This window comes from Notothenia rossii, assembly GCF_949606895.1.
Source record: "Notothenia rossii genome assembly, chromosome: 1".
Lineage (NCBI taxonomy): Eukaryota > Metazoa > Chordata > Actinopteri > Perciformes > Nototheniidae > Notothenia > Notothenia rossii.
Genome location: NC_136912.1, coordinates 79,220,529 through 79,242,215, shown reverse-complemented (window position 1 = coordinate 79,242,215; position 21,687 = coordinate 79,220,529). Strand labels below are relative to the sequence as shown.

At 39.8% G+C, this 21,687-nt stretch overlaps 2 protein-coding genes across 2 annotated transcripts in view; one reads left to right on the top strand and one right to left on the bottom strand.

The window, feature by feature from the left end:
• The window catches only part of ndufs7 (NADH:ubiquinone oxidoreductase core subunit S7), a 3,951-nt gene extending 2,964 nt beyond the window's left edge, over nt 1–987 (top strand). The window contains 1 exon segment of the mRNA XM_079650612.1: nt 144–987. Within this exon segment, the coding sequence (XP_079506738.1) occupies nt 144–265 (122 nt within the window). The 3' untranslated portion in view covers nt 266–987.
• Nucleotides 988–4,585: 3,598 nt separating this feature from the next.
• gamt (guanidinoacetate N-methyltransferase) lies at nt 4,586–8,392 on the bottom strand. The gene is made up of 6 exons (XM_079664582.1): nt 8,072–8,392; nt 6,298–6,443; nt 6,104–6,167; nt 5,705–5,772; nt 5,134–5,244; nt 4,586–4,852 (listed from the first exon to the last, which is right to left on the bottom strand). Exons 1-6 carry the CDS (start codon nt 8,247–8,249, stop codon nt 4,712–4,714), a joined length of 708 nt encoding a protein of 235 aa, XP_079520708.1. The 5' UTR covers nt 8,250–8,392; the 3' UTR covers nt 4,586–4,711.
• Nucleotides 8,393–21,687: the final 13,295 nt, after the last annotated feature.

Genomic DNA, 21,687 nt, shown 5'->3' with positions numbered 1-21,687 from the left:
TTAGTGGCGGGGGTCGATCTATTACCAAATCATTGAATTATTAATAAATACTGGTAATATTTGTAGTAATGGCAGTACTTGTTTTATTGTAATAACTAATAGTACATGAAAACTGCTTGGTATTTTCTTGCGGTCAGTATGAGTAATACGAGTTGCTCTGTTTTCAGGTTGCCCCCCCACTGCAGAGGCTCTCCTCTACGGGACTTTACAGCTGCAGAAGAAAATCAAACGTGAGAAGAAGCTGAGGATCTGGTATAGGAAGTGAATGTGTAATATGTGTCTCTGTATCTGGTATGTAAATGGTTTATTTCTGGTTTCATTTGGAGCGCGGCTCCTCCTCCATGCAGAGCTACAGGAACTAACTTCAATAAAATCATTACTGTAATTTACACTCAGTGCACTGCTGTTTATTTTCAACCTAACAGCAGCTGTCACTCAGTTGTTCTGCTTCTTTAGTTCAGTTTTAATTATGGAGCCTGTTTCTGTTGCAGGGAAATCATGTTGGTGTATAACCACACTTTGGTTTGAAACAATTACATTATTGTTTCCTTTTTTTTTTTTGCCATCTCTCGACATACAACAAGACCATAGAAGGATTTACAGGGTTCTTACGGTCATTAAAAACCTGGAAAAGTCATGGAAATTCAAAATGCTAACTCCAGGCCCTGGAAAAGATATGGAAAACAATATTTTTTCCAAAGTTTTGGAAAAGTCATGGAAATGTAACTAAAGTTGCATCAAATATAATTTATATTTTATCTAATCGCCAAAATATGAATACTATAAGGATAATAAATACTGTATCATATAGTAATGAAACGTAAAATGGCATTTAACTGTCGAGGTGTTTTGCTGGTGAGAGATTTGAGTTGCTTTAGCGTGTAGAAGCTAGTAAGCCTATTGGATTTGTTTTAGATAGGCACAACATGTTTCATATGTAGACCTTATTTTCCTGTTCCGTGTTAAAATAAACAATTTTCAGTGGTACCGCTGAGAAAGAGTCATTTCTTTGGTCATGGAAAATTAGGTAAAGGTCCTGGAGAAGTCATGGAAAAGTTTATTGGAAATCATTGGTGAAAAAGTGTGTGAACCCTGGATTTAAGTTATCCTGTTCTATCTTAAATATTAATAATAAATAAACTGGGCTCGCATGAAAACACATTATTTTGTCATACTGTGTGTCATTCTTCCCAATGTGACCAGTCAGGCCAAGTTCAAACCACAAGGTGGCTCCTGTTGTCACCAGCACCGATACCTGGATGAATAGTGATATCATGAATAAATGATCAAACATTATTTTAAAAAAAATAGCAACACCTCGTATTCACATTTTATAGAGGATAAAAGAAGACAAACAATTGGTAAAAATCCAAAAGGAATTGTGACCGAGATGTGGGCTCAGCAGGACGTTGAGGTGACACAAACTCTACGATGGTAACACTTTCTGAATTGCCTCAAAAAAGATCTGGCATGTATTTACTACAATATCCTGTATTTGTAACAAATGAGCTAATACGAATACAAAATAATTGAGAATGGAGGTATTGGTTCTTTAAAAGGATCCAAAAACCCAAATGGCTGAACACATATCAGTCAAATACCTCCACTAAAGATAGGAATACCTCAGCATTAAAGAATGTATGAAAAAACAAATGTTCTTAATTAATATCGTATTGTTTTGTATCATCTTATATAATATTGTGTTATCTGGGAACATTGGGAAAAAAGGCTTTTTGAATTCCTCCTACACCAGAAGGGCCAACAGTAAAAATCCTCAAAGATATTCATATAACAATAAATGCCAAAGAAAATAAGTAAATCTTCAAATTCTAGAAACTGAATCCAGAGAACATTTGGATATGTTGCTTTAAAAATGTTTGCGTTTCAACTTCGTCTGATTCAGATTTGAGATCTGCCAGCTGTGGTTTCCCACCGGACTGCAGCCTGGAGTTGCGTCATCCGTTCATTTAATGATTAATGTGTCTGCACCAGGTGGTCACTTATTCCAAGTATTCAGTGATAACATGCACCGTTATCTACAACCATATATTCAAACGTGTGCTGTGCCGGCCCGTTTCCATCTCTGGACAATTTTACAGCCAACTTATTGTTTTATTGAAGGCTTTTCATTATACATTGAATACTTACACAATTACTTAACAGTGTAGCATGCAATAATCCATATTGTTAGTATCCAAATTACTTCAAATTATGTAAATAAAGGAAAATCAATTTAAACTGCTCTTTTTTGTTAGATTTTTTGTATGTATTTAAGAAGGTCATTTAAAACATTGTTTAGCTTGTGAATCTGTGTGTACCATTATGGCAAAGTGTGCTCTTGGAGACACCTACTGTATCAAGAACTCCCACAGAGACGGCTCTCTATATTTATGTCTGTCTGTGGACATACCTGGCCCAATTACAGTGGGGCAAAAAAGTATTTAGTCAGCCACCAATTGTGCAAGTTCTCCCACTTAAAAAGATGAGAGAGGCCTGTAATTTTCATCCTGGGTATACCTCAACCATGAGAGACAAATGGACAACAACAAAATCCAGAAAATCACATTGTCTGATTTTTAAAGAATTTATTTGCAAATTATGGTGGAAAATAAGTATTTGGTCAATAACAAAAGTTCATCTCAATACTTTGTTATATACCCTTTGTTGGCAATGACAGAGGTCAAACGTTTTCTGTAAGTCTTCACAAGGTTTTCACAAACTTTTGCTGGTATTTTGGCCCATTCCTCCATGCAGATCTCAGAGCAGTGATGTTTTGGGGCTGTCGCTGGGCAACACGGACTTTCAACTCCCTCCAAAGATTTTCTATGGGGTTGAGATCTGGAGACTGGCTAGGCCACTCCAGGACCTTGAAATGCTTCTTACGAAGCCACTCCTTCGTTGCCCGGGCGGTGTGTTTGGGATCATTGTCATGCTGAAAGACCCAGCCACGTTTCATCTTCAATGCCCTTGCTGATGGAAGGAGGTTGTCACTCAAAATCTCACGATACATGGCCCCATTCATTCTTTCCTTTACACGGATCAGTCGTCCTGGTCCCTTTGCAGAAAAACAGCCCCAAAGCATGATGTTTCCACCCCCATGTTTCACAGTAGGTATGGTGTTCTTTGGATGCAACTCAGCATTCTTTCTCCTCCAAACACGTCTAGTTGAGTTTTTACCAAAAAGTTATATTTTGGTTTCATCTGACGATATGACATTCTCCCAATCCTCTTCTGGATCATCTAAATGCTCTCTAGCAAACTTCAGACGGGTCTGGACATGTACTGGCTTAAGCAGGGGGACACGTCTGGCACTGCAGGATTTGAGTCCCTGGCGGCGTAGTGTGTTACTGATGGTAGCCTTTGTTACTTTGGTCCCAGCTCTCTGCAGGTCATTGACTAGGTCCCCCCGTGTGGTTCTGGGATTTTTGCTCACCGTTCTTGAGATCATTTTGACCCCACGGGGTGAGATCTTGCGTGGAGCCCCAGATCGAGGGAGATTATCAGTGGTCTTGTATGTCTTCCATTTTCTAATAAGTGCTCCCACAGTTGATTTCTTCACACCAAGCTGCTTACCTATTGCAGATTCAGTCTTCCCAGCCTGGTGCAAGTCTACAATTTTGTTTCTGGTGTCCTTTGACAGCTCTTTGGTCTTGGCCATAGTGGAGTTTGGAGTGTGACTGTTTGAGGTTGTGGACAGGTGTCTTTTATACTGATAACGAGTTCAAACAGTTGCCATTAATACAGTTAACACGTGGAGGACAGAGGGGGCTCTTAAAGAAGAAGTTACAGGTCTGTTAGAGCCAGAAATCTTGTTTGTTTGTAGGTGACCAAATACTTATTTTCCACCATAATTTGAAAATAAATTCTTTAAAAATCAGACAATGTGATTTTCTGGATTTTTTTTCTCATTTTGTCTCTCATAGGTATAGGATGAAAATTACAGGCCTCTCATCTTTTTAAGTGGGAGAACTTGCACAATTGGTGGCTGACTAAATACTTTTTGGCCCCACTGTATATGTCCCATATACATGTATTTGTGATAGAATCTATAATAATATAACACTTTGGTAGGAGACATACTAGATCATGTATATGTTTATCTTGACAATTGAAGGGCAGTTTACTTCTCTACCTCTAAGTTAACATTTAGAAATGTTGAGACTTTGCTTTTAACAAAATATTTTGTTTCGTTAGTCAAAGTGTGGTGTTTTTTTAGTTTTATTTAAGTAAACAACCTTTGAGATCTGTTCCCCCACTGCTTCTGATGCATGCCGCTGAGCAATTATGCATTATTTGGAAAAGTATTGAGGTCAAGGAAGATTTTCTGGAGTTTATGACAGATACTGGGTGATTTAAGACCTCTAACAGATGGGGTGTAAATGTATTTTTGGTGATTTGATGTAGTTTTAGTCTGCTGGGGAAATTAACATTTATTAAAGGCCTGATAATTTAGTGACAGAACTGTAGTGACCAACAAAACCTATAACTCAAAAGAAGACATTGGTCCAAAAATTTGAACAATTTGAAACCACAAAGGTAAAACTTTAGTAAAAATTGTAATAAAAATGAACACATGCAATCTGAATCAGAAGGATTTGCGTTTATTGAGATATGGCAGATAGTGGAATAAACAGTAAGGAGGTCAAAAGGGTCAGATGAGAAGGCACATTATGGTAAAAAAAAATAAAAGTTGCAGCAGCATCTTCAGGCTTTAGTCCTTGATGATGGTGGGAGTGATCATCTTATTGAAGGAATAGTATTTGCATTCTTCGGGCGGTGCGATGTCCATCGTGGTGGTGCTAATCTTCTCTTTCTTGAAGCCAGCTTGGACTAGATGAGGCATCTGGGTCTCCTGAAAATCATTAACAGACAGCGCTGGTCAGTGTGTGGGGCTGTTTATCACTAACCTTGAAACGATTGCAACATGTAATTCAGGTTGTACTCGGAACAACCTTGATAGAAACACTCACAGAGAGATAAATATGACACATTAAACATTTCTGTTGTCATACACATTCCAAGCAACGGAAGCAAATCACAACTAAGAACACCACGCAAGTGCAGAAAACAGAAGTTATACAGTTTTTGAATAGTTAAAGGTCTTGTCCTCGAGGAGTTAAGAAGCTGACCAACCTCGAACATCTTGACGATGTTGTCGTATTTGGTTTTGAGCAGCTCTCCCCAGGAGGTCAGGTTGCAGTAGGTGAGGACGCCGCCGGACTTCAGCAGCCTGTGAGCGTGACCCTGCAGAGACACCCGGATAAAAATCAATTAAACCGGGGATATGAAGACTCCAGTATGTGCACCACACAATATATTAACACTAAATGTATTAATACTGCTTCTCAATTTGTTTTTTATTTCTATGTTTGCAACTTAAACAATCATATTCACAATGTTGCCAAATGCTTTTCTGACCTGCTGTATCTATAATATTCAAAGTTCATTGAATTTTAATGTTATTAAAAAACATTTACTTCAGCTTATATCAGAAGTTTTAATTGTAATTGTTACAGATAGAGAAAAAAGGTACATTATTACGACTGTATATTGAAATGTGAACTATAAATGAGTGGCTTTTATCCACTTCACATGCAAGCAATTCCAACAATCCAGTGATTATTCTCCTTCGGTATTTTAATCCTTTCAGGACGTTTTGTAATGTACTGTGCAGTATCGTTTTATGTACATTTGAACTACTTACCTTAATGAAGTCAAACTGGTGAGTGTGCCATGTCTCCTCTGACAGAGGGTATGTGTCATACAGGATACCTGGGAGAAGAGAGACATGTTTTTAGTAGACTGCATTCATTTGATTGGTTCCCTTTTATACGTCAAATAGGTGAAATGGATAATGTCTCAGTGTGTTCATCAACATCTCGTGCACCGGTAGCTGAAGTTTTATGGAATATTTAATGGATTATGCAACCTCACACAGACTTTCAGCAATCAATAACTGAAACTGAGAGACCAAACCGGGGCAGCACCTTTTTACCCTGATGTGGTAACGGATAGTCCATCAGATTTTTAAGAAAGCATAAAGGGAAGAAATGGTTGGACCGTCTTGTTTTGTTTAATAACGCTGTCTGGTTTGATTTCTTACCATCAAAGTGGTTATCTGGCAGAGTGGGAACAACGTTCTCCCAAAGGCCCTTCAGGGGGACGACCTGCACAAACATAACCACACATTTTACACATATTTAAGGACAGTAACAATAACCTAGACATGCAAACATGCAGTGCAACAACACATCTGTAATAAAACAATACCTGCAGATAATATTGACCTTTACTGACCTTATGTGGCTGAGACTTGGCCCAGTTCTCCAGTCTGGCAAAGACGCCATCGTTGCACTCAATGATCCAGTGCTCCTCGATGGGAAAAGACTCCATCTTGGTGGCAGCAATGGCCATGCCGAAACCAATCTCCAGAACCCGACCCCCTGCCAGACAGAACCCAGCGAGACAATTACGTCAGAAAATATGAGTCTGCTTCTGCTACTTTTGAGAGAAACTTGTACAACTGTGACATTCATTTTTAGTCAGAAGTTAATTCTAAGGAATTCTGATGGATAGTGGCTCGTCTTTGGTGGTGGTAAAAAATAAAACACATTTCAGTATGCACATGCAGGTAAAAATTGGTGCAGAATTTCTTGCAAAACGATGATTGCGATGACATGACATGAATGTTGCAGGGCTCATTAGTATAACATTAGCATTATTTATATTTTTTAGAGTCATTGCGCACATGGACTAACAAAACCATGCACTCAGGTTTTTGTAGTTGAATTACGTCCCCTGTGTTGGGTGTGGAGGGAAAGCCAGTTGTTTGTAGCCAGTTGGTTGGTAGTAACATGTGTTTTGACAGAAAGGTCAAAGGGTTTAATTTCCTCTCAGAGAAGCATATAAATAGATGAGGGGTATAGGCTATGTGTCGCCGCTTGACCCCTTCGAGATGATTTACTGAGTCTTTAATAAGCAGATCACTGTAATATTCACATTTTAATTGTATTATGTTGTGTACATTTTTTTAAATCAATCAATTGAATCTTAAAATTAAGAAATAATCAAGACATGAATGGTTAGAATGCTTTTTGCATATGGCATTAAAATAATATAGTGGACATTAACAACATTGTGGTTAGAAAATGCACTTTCAGTGTCCAACATTTCCAGTAAACTACATGTTTCATAAATGTATAGTCTTAAAACATGCAAAGAGAAATGTGCATCTGAACAGTGTTGTGCAGACAGTATCAGTGCACAGTCTTTCCCCTCCCACTTGTCTGCGAGGGTGTGTGGATCGTTCTATTTTCACATAAAGCAGATGTCCATTTCCCCTGCATATTTCTCGGCCAGATCCCATGAGTAGAAAAACAGCTGCTGTAGTACTCACACAGCATTGAGCACCATGCTGCTCACACTCTCACGTGTCCCCCATATAATTTATCAAAAAATAAATGTTAACTATTTAATATGTGTAAAAAAAAACATACATTAACACACCAAAATAAATTGACCAAATCTCAAAAGTCCACAAACGCATTTCAATTAATGCATATTTTACTTCCAATTCCTATAAAGCAGATGGATTTTTGTTATTTTTAAGGACTTTTGTCCCTGCATCTTGCATATTTATTTAGTTGTAATATTGGGAACCTTTGCACATCCCCAGAAAATACTTGTTGTATACATTACTGCCACCTGCTCTTTCCTTCTCTCTCCTTTTGTAATAGTTACAATGTGTGTATATTTAAAACGTTTTTTTAATAAATATATATTTTTTGCATTTATAAATCTCTTTATTTTACAGAAAGGTAGCCTAAACCATAAAACAGTTCGCTGGAACTACAGTTTTTTAGTGTGTAGAGAATATGTTCACCTATACAGCAACATATGAATGGCATAACTGTTAACAAAACTAATATTTGTTAGTTATGACATTATTTGGTGTTTGTCTTTTTTATCGCCCTAAGAAAACAGCTTATTATGGGCAAATGAGTCCAATAAAGTACTGACTCCGGAGTCCGAGAATGGACAAACACTCGCTTTCCTGAACCTCGACTTTTACCTTTTGAGGCTGCAACGGTCGACAGGGAGTGCATGTAGGGGGTCTCCCAGCGCTCCATCACGGGCTTGCCCATGATCTCAAGGTGTGTATCGGTCTCATTGTAGCCGGCGCTAGCGTCGTGCCAGGAGGGCTTGCAGTCCTCTCCACTGCTGAATATGGGCTCAGCTGCTGTGGTCATTTTGTAGTAATATGGAGGAGAAGGTGGTGGTTGTTTGGAGTCTGTTGAACTGTTGGTCGGACTGTGTCTCCACTCAGAAGAGAGTGAAAGGCAAGAGGCAGCGTTTTATATCGGGCCCAGAAGTGCTGACACGGCCTGAGTTTCACTGCAGGTCAAAGACTCAGTCTCACACACATTCCCAGAGGAGGGAGGAGGTTTCCAAGATCCTCTGTAGAGCAGATGATTCACTCTGCGGTAAATAACTGGCTCACTAGCTCTGCAACATCAAACATTATTTGAATTTAGTAAACCTTATGGTGCTCAGTGTTCAGGAAAGGTATTTTCCTGAACATAGGTGTTGTAGTAGCCATACTCCCTTATTCTGAACAGGCAACTCGCCAAACTAATGAATATCATAAAAATGGAGCCTCACATGAAATATATTTATGATATTTCCTGCCATGTATATCTTTCACATACCCAATAATTTGCGGACAGCAATTTTGCCTCAGGAGGAAATGGCCTGTATTTGTGGGCTTCCCTTGATATCTGAGTAACCCATAACAGCCTAATTTTCCTTGTGGAAATGTGTAATATTGTTAAATCCACCCTGCATACAGTAGCTGTTAGAGGTCCGGGCGGCGGTAAGGCATTGACCTTAGGGTCGGGATATCCCACTGGATTGGGCAGAGCACCTAAACAAATAGAGTAACTTGCACAAGCCTGGAAAACTGAAGTACATAAATGCTACGCAGGGTGGGTCTGACATAATTACTCGCAGTTAATTGTTTGAAGTGTGAGAACCCACTGAAACATGGTAATGGAGTCGATGCTGATGATGTTTATATTTGCATTAATATGCATTCATAGGCAGATATTTGTAAAGGTGAATAATAAGCTAAATCGTCATCAGAAGATAAACACAAGTTGCATTTTGGCCAATTGATGCTTTCTGCCCCTTCTGCTCTCCGCATTTAAGTATGTTGCATAAGCTGCATGCAACCAAAGCCAGCTCAAAAATTATAGGTCAATAACACTTTTTTGTTTTTTTTGGAAAAAAGTAGATATCTGTGCGTATAGGCATAAGGTATATTAGGCTGTTACTTTTGTTTAAAACTGAAATAAGAAAGTTTAAGAACCATGGTGTGTGTGAGGACTGAAGTCACTGCCATCGACTCCATGAAGTCACTGTGTCTGGCCACGGAAAAAGGCGGCACATGAGACTCCTCTAAATCCAAAATGTGTGGATATTACACAATTAAAGTCGTAGATTTAAGAAATGCTATTTTTTTTATTATGACAATTATAAGTGAGTTTAAGAAGTGCTGGTAGCGATATTGTGTTACCTTGCGGACCTGGATAAGGTTTCCCCTTTTGTTTATGCTCTTTATGCTAAGCTAAAGTGATATTTTTATGTTAGTTACATATTGAACATATATAGTTTCACTGCCCTCATTCATCTCTATCCCAAATAAAATGCTAAAAATGTTTTAACAAAAATAAATCATGCTCCATTTCCTATCTTTTAAAATTATGTTTCTTGTTTAGATGGGACTGAACTAGCAGCAGAGTGAGAGCTCTGTTTTTTCTTGCTCTCTGAGCAAAGACAGCTGAAGCTATTGCATAAGAAGTTGAAGAAGCTAAATACACTAGATATGCATAAGAAAAGCCCTCAAGCTGCAGTATTTATGAAATGCATTAGGCTGTTTTTGCATTACTGCCCTTAATGTGTTACTTTAAACTAAAGCGTAGTTCAAACTCTCGTAAATACACATGCCTACAATTGTAAGCCAATCCTTGGCTTGGTGCTCGCATGAAATGAAAATGTTCTAATTGTTTATGCATTACGATGTTCAAACATTATTAGTTCCTTCAGAGACATTTTAGTCCTAATATCGATACAAACACAAATTTGAGGTGTTATTGTTTTTTTGCTAATACAATAAGTTTACGTGATTGTTATAATCAGGATATAAAATGCTATTGAAACATTTTAGATTCATAGATTACTTTTACAAATACTATAGCATGTAAAGCAAAAACAATTAGGTAATAGGAAAAATGTTTTAAAAAATGAATTGATGCTTTGGTTAAGTTGATTTTATAATGTCAATATGGGCTTTAAGAAACAGCATGAACTACATTAATGTAGTGCATTGAATCAGATGTGTAGATAAGAGTCTTAACAACTTGTTTAGTGTAGGTTATAATTGATAGATTAATTAATTACAACAAACCCAATGTCACTGAGGTTTTCCATGTGTTGTAATATTGACTGCACAATGATACAGTCAAACATGGATCCTCTGATCATCTTCACAGGCACTCTGCCCCGGTTACCCATCATGCACTTCAGTCCCATTAGGTGAGGCAGAGTGGGGCCGGCTCCTCTGTGAGGGTCCTCATCAAAATGCAGGTTTTCATCCACCTACCGCTCTCACACGAGGCTCTTCATCTGCACTGCCTGTGAATAATAGTTATTTCCAGGAGCTCAGATTCATTCAGGAACCACAGCAATCTGAGATTGGAAACAATAAACAGCTTGCCTTTTTTCTGCAGTTCTCCAAGCTGTCATGTCACAGACCACAAAAAGCCCACCAGAAACCTTACGATGAGGTTTTAGCTCCAGGATATATCCAACTTGGTTAATCATAGCATTGAGTTGGAGAAACACTGGCAAGCAAGAGTGAAACCTAACCGTGATTATTTCCAGTGATTTCAGTTACAGGACTTTTGAAGGATATCCGTTTTATCAATGCATTATAGGACCTATAAAACATCACGCTATGGCAAACCCTTCTAGCATTAAAGACCTTCAAAAGATATTAACTGGTCCAAGATTCAATTTAAACCTGAAGGTAAATGTTGCTCTCATTTCCTTCTCCACTTTGGGTCAGCCTTCCTCAAAGCCACACTAAATTACTGAAAAGTATTATTATGTTGTTATCTTAAAACTTGGTATTCCATTTTTACTGTTTTAAATTGTTTTCCTCTCAATCAACACAAGATAAATAATCCCGGTCAACTATTCATTTTCAAAACATACAAAATTACACTTTTCATATTAAAACAATTCATCCACCACCTTAAATATAGGACATAACAAGTAGTATTACAATTAAAATGCTCTTGATGTTTTAAACATTGTTTACATTTATTTCCCCCTAGTCTGGGGACTTTGTCCTGGCTGGTTTTCTCTGTGTATGCTGCTCGGGACGTATGTGCCATACAAGCGTACACAGCTCAACCTAAAAGAAAGGCATTAGTAAAGTGGAACTTCTGTGTGAACTATTCATATCTTAAACTTCTCTGTAACGTTTTATTCATGTATTTTTTTCTTTTAATGTTTATTTTGTATCTTTGCTTTTTAATGACTGTTTTTAAATACCTTTTCTGAATGTCTTTCATTTTTGTAAAGCACCTTGAATTGCCTTGTGTTGAAAGGTGCTATATAAATAAACTTGCCTTGCCTAGAAACCTCTTTAAACACCACTCTATAGCTCTTAAACGTTACATCTTGTATATTACTTTTTCAATGTTATCTTTGAGTAAAACATGATTATACATCCTTTTCAGGAGGGCAAAAACAACAACTGCCTCTGCGTTAGTTACTTTATCTGCGTTAGTTACTTTATCACGTGACCCGTTTCATCACCGGTGCTCTTTAAAGGTGTCCTCATATAACATAATGCTGCTCTCAGCATTTCTCCACCAGGATCAAACTGAAGGTAAAGTCGAGTCAAAGGGCAGCAGAGGTATTCCATACGTAAACCAGATAAAATAATTTCATTATCTGTCAGTTCAGAGTCCTCTTGTGTTTTTAACTCATGTGCAGACAGATTTCACCCAGCACATTTGTATGTTAAAATAAAATGTAAAGCATGTAGGCCCAATTACAACATAATTACTTTGGTTAGTGTTTGAAAATAAATGATTTAAGGGAATAATAGTTTTGCAAGAATCAACGGAATAGTGTGGTGAAGAATCACATTGTGTTTGACGAAGTAAAATATCTGAGGTTAGGATTAGCTTGTTGTCATCTTAGATAATGAGTCTGTCCATGAGGTTTATGACCTGTGTGTGTGTGTGTGTGTGTGTGTGTGTGTGTGTGTGTGTGTGTGTGTGTGTGTGTGTGTGTGTGTGTGTGTGTGTGTGTGTGTGTGTGTGTGTGTGTGTGTGTGTGTGTGTGTGTGTGTGTGTGTGTGTGTGTGTGTGTGTGTGTGAGTGTGTGAGAGAGAGAGAGAGTGTGTGTGAGAGAGTGAGTTGAGCTAACTCTGAGCACTATGGAATAATTGATGGCATATATATTTTACTGGCTCGATCGTTGGTGTAGTCCAGGGGTGCCCAACCTTTTTTGAACCGAGATAAATAGAGAGGCGTAGCCACTACTGACAGCCTACTACCAGGTAAATACACACTTCTACTTGTATAACACTGACCTTTTTACGATTAATACTTCATAAAATACTGCAATCCTTTATCTTACCTCTTTCTAATCTACACACATACAAGTATTTAACGGAAGTTACACAACAGTGTTGTTGATACAGAGTTGGAGTTTATTCACACGTCACATACTACAGTGGGTAAAGTTTTAAAGAAACATTGAACAGTGCTGCTACATATGACACAGGAAAAAAAGAAAAGACACTGGACCCTTTCTTTGCCATCATATCAAAATAGTGTTGCTACAAAAGTATAAATTAGGCTTACTAATAAGACAACTCAGATCTGAAGCTACACAGGAATGTGCTGCCAAAGTGCAATAAATAAGACAAAATTAATAGAATCAAACCCTTTTTTTTGTATTTTAGTAGAGTATAAAAAGCAATGCCTTTAAAATAGGATGCAAGCAACACTCGTTTCTTAACCTGAATTGATAATAGTGTAGTGCCGAGGACATGGAGTCGGAGGCGGTGCAATGGAGATGTGAAAGGGTACTTTAATAGAGAGCAGAATAGGACATGTTATCGGGTTGCAGCCCGGGTCGAAAAGAGAAAGAGTAGATCACATCATGACCTACTACAAAAACCTAGGGGTACGCAAAGATGATTTCAGTCTAGCAAGGGTAACATCAGCAGAGGTACTCATTAAACTGAGCGCCCTCCAACCTAACAAGGCCACTGCCCACGACAATATCCCCTCCAAATTCCTCAGAGACACAGCAACCGCCATCTCACCAGTCATAGCTCACATAATTAACCTCTCCATAAAACAGGGAAAAGTACCCAAAGACTTCAAAATTGTAAGAGTAACCCCCCTGCACAAAAAGGGCAGCAAATTGGACCCAGGCAACTACCGCCCTGTTTCTATACTTACCTCCATCTCGAAAGTCATGGAAAAAATAGTATATGAACAGGTCGAAAAGTACCTCGCGGACAAGAAACTAATCTATGAATTTCAATCTGGCTTTAGAACATCCCACTCCACTGACACATGCCTTCTTTATTTGAACGACCACATCAAACAAGAGGTGGACGAGGGCAAATACTGCGGCACGGTGATGCTGGACCTGCAAAAGGCTTTCGACACTGTCAATCACCCCATTCTGATTGACAAGCTAAAAGCAATTGGTTTTGATAAACTATCGGTGAGCTGGATGCAATCCTACCTGGAGGGGAGAGAACAGATGGTGGAGGTAAACGGTACTCTGTCCCCCCCCCTCCCAGTGAGCTGTGGTGTTCCACAAGGAAGCATATTAGGTCCGTTACTGTTCCTAATTTATGCAAATGACATGTCATCAGCATGTGACTGCAACTTGTTCCTGTTCGCGGACGACTCAGCCCTGCTGGTCTCTGACAGGAGCAGATTGCAGGTTGAAAAAACCCTCAGCTCCGAGCTCGGCAGAATCTGCACCTGGCTCGCCGATAATAAATTATCATTACACCTGGGTAAAACAGAGTACATTCTCTTCGGTTCGAAACATAATCTCAGCAAATCCGACGACTTCTCAGTTGCAGTGGGTGACATTATTATCACAAGTAAGAAGGAAATTACATACCTAGGATCTATTCTTGAGGCAAACCTCTCCTGTGACAAAATGGCATCCAATGTAATAAAAAAAGTCAATCAAAGAACTAGATTCCTATACCGGATCTCCTCTCTGATAAACAAAAACACCCTGAGAACTCTGGCAGGAGCACTCATTCAAGGGTACTATGACTATGCTTGCACGTTATGGTACCATAGCACCTCCAAGGCGCTAAAAATAAAACTTCAAACATCACAAAATAAACTGGTCAGACTACTGCTTGACCTTTCATCTAGAACCCACCTCATCTCTGCCCACTTTGACAACCTAGGAAGGCTTAGAGTAGACGACAGAGTACAGCTACTTGCAATGGGCCTGGTCTACAAGATACACTACACCTCTATGGTACCCATGTACATGTCAAAATTCTTCCCAAAGGTCAAGGAATACCATGATCACAACACCAGAGGGAGCTCCACAAATCATGTAAAACCCAGATTTGGCACAAAAAAAGGGGAATACACGTTTCGCAATTATGCCACATCAAGGTGGAACGCTCTTCCCACTACTGTAAAGGAAAGTAAAACTATACTTACCTTCAAAACCTCTCTTAAAGAGCACCTTCGGGGGAGAGCATTGCAAAACTGGCTCCGATAATGGTACAAATCTCAACCTGTCGTACAATGGACAGCTTCCCCCCCCCATCTATGTATATACTCGCATTTTAGACTCTGTTACTAACTGTATATCTGTAGACTTGGTATGTCTTAAATGTCCGGTTAGGATGTATTAGAACGAAATCTAAAATGAAATTTGTAAATAAGCCATCTGTATGTAAAAAACCACCTGTATGTAAATTGTAAATAAGCCATCTGTATGTCTTATATGTCTTAAATGATATGATGAATTGGAAATGGGGGACCCTGATGTAAAGAAGACGAAAGTCTTTCTCTGGTCTGCATCCCCTTCACAATTGTATGTTTTGAGCTGTACTGTACTGTACCCAATATACAAGCTGTTAATAAACTTTTCAATCAATCAATCAATCAATCAATCAATCAATCAATCAAAGAGCCAAGAGGGCACACACCATATATAGGCAACACATAACATGTCCGTGCGGGAACAATAGCCGCAACTGTAGTTCCCAGTTTGAATTATGAACCCAGTGTATAAATAGGTGGTCACCACACAAGCCCCCCCAGAATTCAAACAGGGCAAAAATAAATCCTCGCGCCCGTGGAGGAAGCACCATAGGGGCCGACGAGGATGTGGTCGCAGGTGAGGACCGGGCCATGGAACGGGCCACGAAAGGGGGCCGCAGGAGCGGGTAGGGGCCCTAACGAGGGCGAGGGCACCCCCACTGGGGGCGGGCCGGAACGGGCCGTCGTAAGGGGGCCGCAGTAGGTGTCGCGGAGAACCCAACAGGAAAAAGTGCAACCCGGCCGCAGGCAGACGTGCCGCGGCGGCAGGCATGAAGTACTCAGCAGGCGCTGAGGCGTCCCCGGGATGCAGGAGAGCAACCCGGCCGCAGGCAGACGTGCTGCGGCGGTGGGCATGAAGTCCTCAGCAGGCGCTGAGGCGTTCCCGGGAAGCAGGAGAGCAACCCGGCCGCAGGCAGACGTGCCGCGGCGGCGGGCATGAAGTCCTCGGCAAGCCTTGAGGTAACCCCAGGAGGCAGGAGCAGTCTCCCGGGAGGAAGGAGCCGTGGACAGACGAGAGGCCAGACAGGGTCTCGGAGCGCGCCACCCATGGGCCGATGGAGCATGGGCGACGTCCGGAACTGTCGAGGCGAGACGGGGTCCAGGAGTGCACAACCCAGGCATCGATGAAAACGTGAGTGGCGTCTGGAACCGCCGTCGATGTGGTGAAAAAGGTGAGAGTGTCCACATGAGGTCAACCGGCTGGTCGAACCTCCTCTCCGGCACCAGAAAACTCAAAAGGGCCGATAGCCGTTAGCACTAGCTGTTAGCAATAGCCGTTAGCACTAGCCGTTAGCCGCTAGCTAGCAGCCATGGGTAGCCACTAGCCGTCGTTAGCCCCACGTGGTTAGCCGCTAGCTGGCAGCCATGGGTGGCTGCTAGCCGTCGTTAGCCCCACGTGGTTAGCAGCCGGGATTTGCCGCCGCACGCCCCGAAGAACAAACCCACGAGGTAGCAATGGGGTTGCTGGTCGACCCAGCAGGTCGTGCATCGTCCCCCCGTTGGATAGAAAAGCCGATGCGGGAACGGCGAGCAACGTCTCCAGCCTCCCGCGTAGCGCGCACCGAGCCTCAGTCCGCGTGCCGGTGGCAGCCACGGACGTCTCCAATCAAACCCCGGCATTTCGAGAAAGGAACTCGAGTTCCTTTTGCCGTGTTCGGCTCCGTCCAGGAAACTTCCCAAGACGTATCGGGGTCACCAGTGTAGTGCCGAGGACATGGAGTCGGAGGCGGTGCAATGGAGATGTGAAAGGGTACTTTAATAGAGAGCAGAATAGGACATGTTATCGGGTCGCAGCCCGGGTCGTGAAGGATTATTTGAATTATTTGAAGTATTAAAGTAACGTGGTATGGCAGGAAAGTTCAATCTGGTATATTCCTTTTAATGTCACCTTATATATATTCATGTGTGTTAAATTAGAAGGGACAAAGTATCTTTTCCCTCCCCCAATATATTGAGGTGAAGTCCTTGTGTTTAGAGAGAGATGTGAGCAGGGGACACCCTTATTTGGGGATAGTGCCAAGACGCTGGAATGTTTCCCTCGTAAAAGAAGGGTGTGCGTTACACATGCTTGGAGCAAATGTGTGTGTGTTTTCATTGCAGTAAATATATGTGCTACATGATTACTGGTCAACTATACCTCTGTTCTTATTCTTTCATGTGCGGGTACTAAATGGCTACAAACATTGTGGAGAAATTAGCTTAAACATGTTTTCTTATTCTATATGAAATGGAAGCAGCTTTTATGACAGGGACGAGAGAGCTGGGGGAGGGGACACATTCCGAAGAGTTTCAGCATGTCAATTATCAGGGAAATCGACTTGTTTTCAATAGATATGTGTGGTTGGTTACTTTGTATTAATAATAACAGTATGTGTAAAGGAAGCTGGAAATATACAATGTGAAACCTTTTATTTGAAGTAAAGATGTGAACGATGGCTCAAACAAATGGAAAGGCGGTAGGACTAATGAGTGTGTTCTCTATATTAGGCCTGTGTGAAGTTTGACTATTTGAAAAGCATCTCTAATACTGCTTAAGAGCATAGGTAATGTGTTCCTCGTTATTATTGATATGAAAGTAATTAACATGTATTACGTACATATTTAGCCAACTGTAAAAACTATATATTAAAACATACTTTTAACTTGTGTGTGGTAACCTGAAGGGGGGAAGATGGACTCAGGGACAAAGGGCCATAAACGGGATGTGTGTGTGCTGGCTACAAGCTGCTGTGTCGCACTGATTGGGTGCGACAAGCCATGTGTTGGTCTCTGCCAATAAGATGACCTCTGGGGGAAAGCACGTACACCTCCTCCTCCTGTGTTTTAGTATGAAAGCCTGTGTTTTCCTTTGGTTCGCGCTCTTGTTTTTGACCGGCCGTTCCTGAGACCTGTCTCACACGTGGTAGAACCTGAGCCCGGAGTACTCTGCAGAGTGCTTCGTGATTCCTTTGTATTTGTATTTTTACCTTTTATCATTAAAACAAGATTATTGTTTAACTTGCATTCTGGTGTTTCTTAATCCCTTCCTTTTTACGAATTTACCCAGCTTATCAAACGACACGCGGAGACGAGGTTGGTTTTAAACATCCTCCAAATCTCCAACAGTCGACAAGAGAAAGAGCCAAGAGGGCACACACCATATATAGGCAACACATAACATGTCCGTGCGGGAACAATAGCCGCAACTGTAGTTCCCAGTTTGAATTATGAACCCAGTGTATAAATAGGTGGTCACCACAATAGACTATAATCAATTTAAACAGAACAGATCTTAATGTTTGCATTCTTAAACCAATTTATACAATAATTATAATGAATAAGTTCAAACAAACTAAAACTTACTGCTGATTAATAACGGTATCTAACTTGAGATTTCATTATTTAAAAAACCTGTTGAAATGCTACTGTTATTTTTACTGTCCCCCAAAAGCGCGTCGGCAGCCTTCAGGAATGCTTCTTTCACAACTTCACCGACTTTGAAAGACTTTATGTGTTTCGCAACTTGCAAGAAAGTGACTGACACGATAAGATGGTAGCAGCCTTGCTCTTGTTGTTGGGCCGCCGCCTGGTGAAAATGGACTGCTGTGCATTTAGCTGTCCTTTCGGGTCCCTCACCTTTTGGGAGCGTAGGGCAGAATTAGCAGGGAATTCCGTCTCGTAGCGTTTGTGCACTGTTTTGAAATGCCGCTCCTAAATTACCCTTCTTCGATAAAGCCACGCTCGCATTGCAGATGAGACAGATCGAATTTGAATTGGAATAGATACAAAAATAATCATCCTCTCACTCGGAGTGAAAATTAGATACTTTCTGCCATAATTGTGGTCTTGTGTGTTTGCGGACTGTCACTCTGGTTGACAAGGACAACGTCAGCAAACTAGTGCCCACTAGCCACGCCCCGACACATGGGGTCACGCCATGGATGTATAGGTCACGCCAATCAAAAAGCTTTGATGCGAGTCTATGGTTCAAGTGCATTATTCTGGCACAGGAAGATTATGTTATAGGTCATTAACATAGACTGTATATATAAAGGTCATTAACAATAAAACAGAATATTGTTGTTCTATTTTTAGACACATCTCGCGATCGACTGGGAATCTACCCGCGATCGACCAGTCGGGGCACCCCTAGCCTATCCTTCCAGTGGATGTGGTACCATGAGGTCAGATTTGAAGGTCTGATGTGCCACTTGTAACAGGAAGAGGGTGCTGTTTTGTATTTCAAGCTTGAACAATGATTTATGACTAGCAGTCTGTGGATTTAAGCAGTGGAGGAATCTAACTGAGTACATTTCGAATTCTTCTATTATTTCCTTACTTTTCTGACAAAAGAAGCCTGGAGCAGCCAAATGCTGTCTGTAACATTACATTTAGTTAAAGCAAACATCGTTTTTTAATTTAATGAATCCGTCTACTGCATTTTATTAAAAAAGAGTAAAAATAGCGCTAATGAAAACAAAAAGAAAAATCAGGCAGTAAGTTTACTTATTATTATTAATAGATATTTATTACAAAATGGATTGTAATATTAACAAATAAAATAATATGTTCCCCAAACCTGTATGGTAACAAAACAATGTATCTGTGTCCCATGAGACACGCTTCACTGTGATATAAAGAGTTATAGCTTTATTGGTAGCTTTAAAGCCAAATTGAAAAGTGCTCTAAAAGCTGTTAAACGCATAACCACTGACTCTGCATTTTATAGATTTAGCTTTGTATGCAAATATCCAGTTATTGTATGTATAACATGCAGTTGCTGCTGACATGGTCTGTAATGTACTGCTTGGTGCAATGTGCCCTGTATTTGTATCGTTTGTTAAGAGAGTGTTGTGTCACTTACTGAGCATATTTTTCAATTAACCTGTATAAAACGTCAGATAAACATTTCTTTCAAGCCTTGTACAATACATACATTGCTATAATCTATGTTTGATATTCTATAATGTCAATTATAAACAACATAGAATGAGTTTACACACAACGATACTGACAATCCAGAGGACTTTTGGTAATCACATCATCATGCTTTCACCTCCTGCTCTATTTTGACTCACTAACAATATAGTAGCTACCCATTTGAGGTCTCTTTTGAGATACAGAATCAGTCTATTTTCCCCATGTACAATGTCATTTACATCCCCCTCCTCCCAAAAAAAACATGTCTTGATTGACTCCAGTCCCAGTGGAGGGAGTCTGCTATTATCTTGACACACTGAGGTATGACCTCATTTCGTCCTCTGAAAGAGATGAAGAGAAACAAGAACACTGAACGTGAGGGGGAATCTCATTCTGACATTTATAGTCCCTATGGGAGCTTTGCAAAGCTTGGGGAATACTCCAGAATGGATAGCGAAGTACTTCTATTTTTATTGTTAATCAGTCATATACAATAATTGCATGATGAATAAAATAGTACACACATTAATTTTGCCATAATTCCTGATATATGAGTCTATTAGAATAGTCCCCCTTCTTAGCGACCGTATAGGCTATAGGTATAGGTTATTTTCCATCTGACACAACATATCTCTAATACATCTGACGCATTTTGAATACATTTATTGCTAAACCTTCAGGTTTAGTAACCTTAGGTTAGTGTTTATAATTTAAAATTGACATATGTTGAAGAGGGCTTTCACCAATATTTTTTCAGACACAGTTTTACCCTGAAATCCAAAGCCTTCCTCTTTGTATGCACATTTGAATAGATAAGAAACTTTAATGTGACAATCAAATTCAGTCATTTGTGTTTGTAAGAGATGGGTATTTGGTTGATTGGTGATAACACTCTTATTAATGGAAAACAGTTTCATTGGAGAAGCAAAAAGTAAAAGGGTTTCAAATGGTAAAGAGAATATTAATAAAGGCTCCTAAGTAAAAAGGATTTTATAAAACCATAATGGGCAGTGCGTTTTCAGTGGTTTAAAATGTATAAAATTGACTAAAGTAAAAGTAGCAATATTGCATTATAAAAATACTACCATAAGCTTCCTGAATTTGGTTATTTTCTAAGCCCAAGTACAAAGTACTTGCAACAGAATGTATTAGAAATATCGAAAATAAAAATACAATTCACTAGCTGTGAAATGGTCAAACATTTTCCTCTTGAATATAGAGTTTAAAATGGTATATGATGAAAGTAAAAATACCGAAACAAGTTACCTAAGTACATGTTACTTACAGTACATACATGTTGATATAAACTAGTTAATGCCAGATTTATTGGGAATTGCCTGTAATACAGAAACGTGACAGAGAGTGGAGATGTGAAAAAAGTAGGGTTTGATTAATATTAGAGACAGATACTAATATCTTGAGGGGCATAACATTACCACAGTTTTACACTATTGTGCACTCAGTGTGAAGACGCTTATGTTATCATGTACAGACTTCTTATTAAATGCACCTGAAAGGTGTTATTTAAGCACACCTCATTTTGTGTCAGTTAAAGGTGCATGACATGATTTAAATATCACTGTTTATTGCTCATCTCTTTTGATCAGCTCAGATCTGCAACAGTAATAGCTGGGTGACCTGATCAAAAAGATAATTTTTTTAAATGTGCACGTTCCTGTAAATAAAGGAGACCCTTTGAGCTTATATAATGTGATGCAAATTAGGATCTTAGTTTTATAGGCAATGGGCCAAACATACAAATATATTGGGATACAAATGTTTTATGTTGAGTCGTACCACATGTTCAAACTGAGCTTGTAAAACAATGTGGAATGATTTCAAAAACATGGGGGACAATTAAATCATCTTTAGAGGATCAATAAAA

Excerpts from the sequence above, each read along its gene's own strand:
- gamt (XM_079664582.1), bottom strand. The coding sequence starts at position 8,249 with ATGACCACAGCAGCTGAGCCCATATTCAGCAGTGGAGAGGACTGCAAG. Across the intron at positions 5,773-6,103 it reads GCCAGATAACCACTTTGATG|GTATCCTGTATGACACATAC; the intron begins GTAAGAAATCAA and ends CTCTTCTCCCAG. Across the intron at positions 4,853-5,133 it reads ACATCGTCAAGATGTTCGAG|GAGACCCAGATGCCTCATCT; the intron begins GTTGGTCAGCTT and ends AATGATTTTCAG.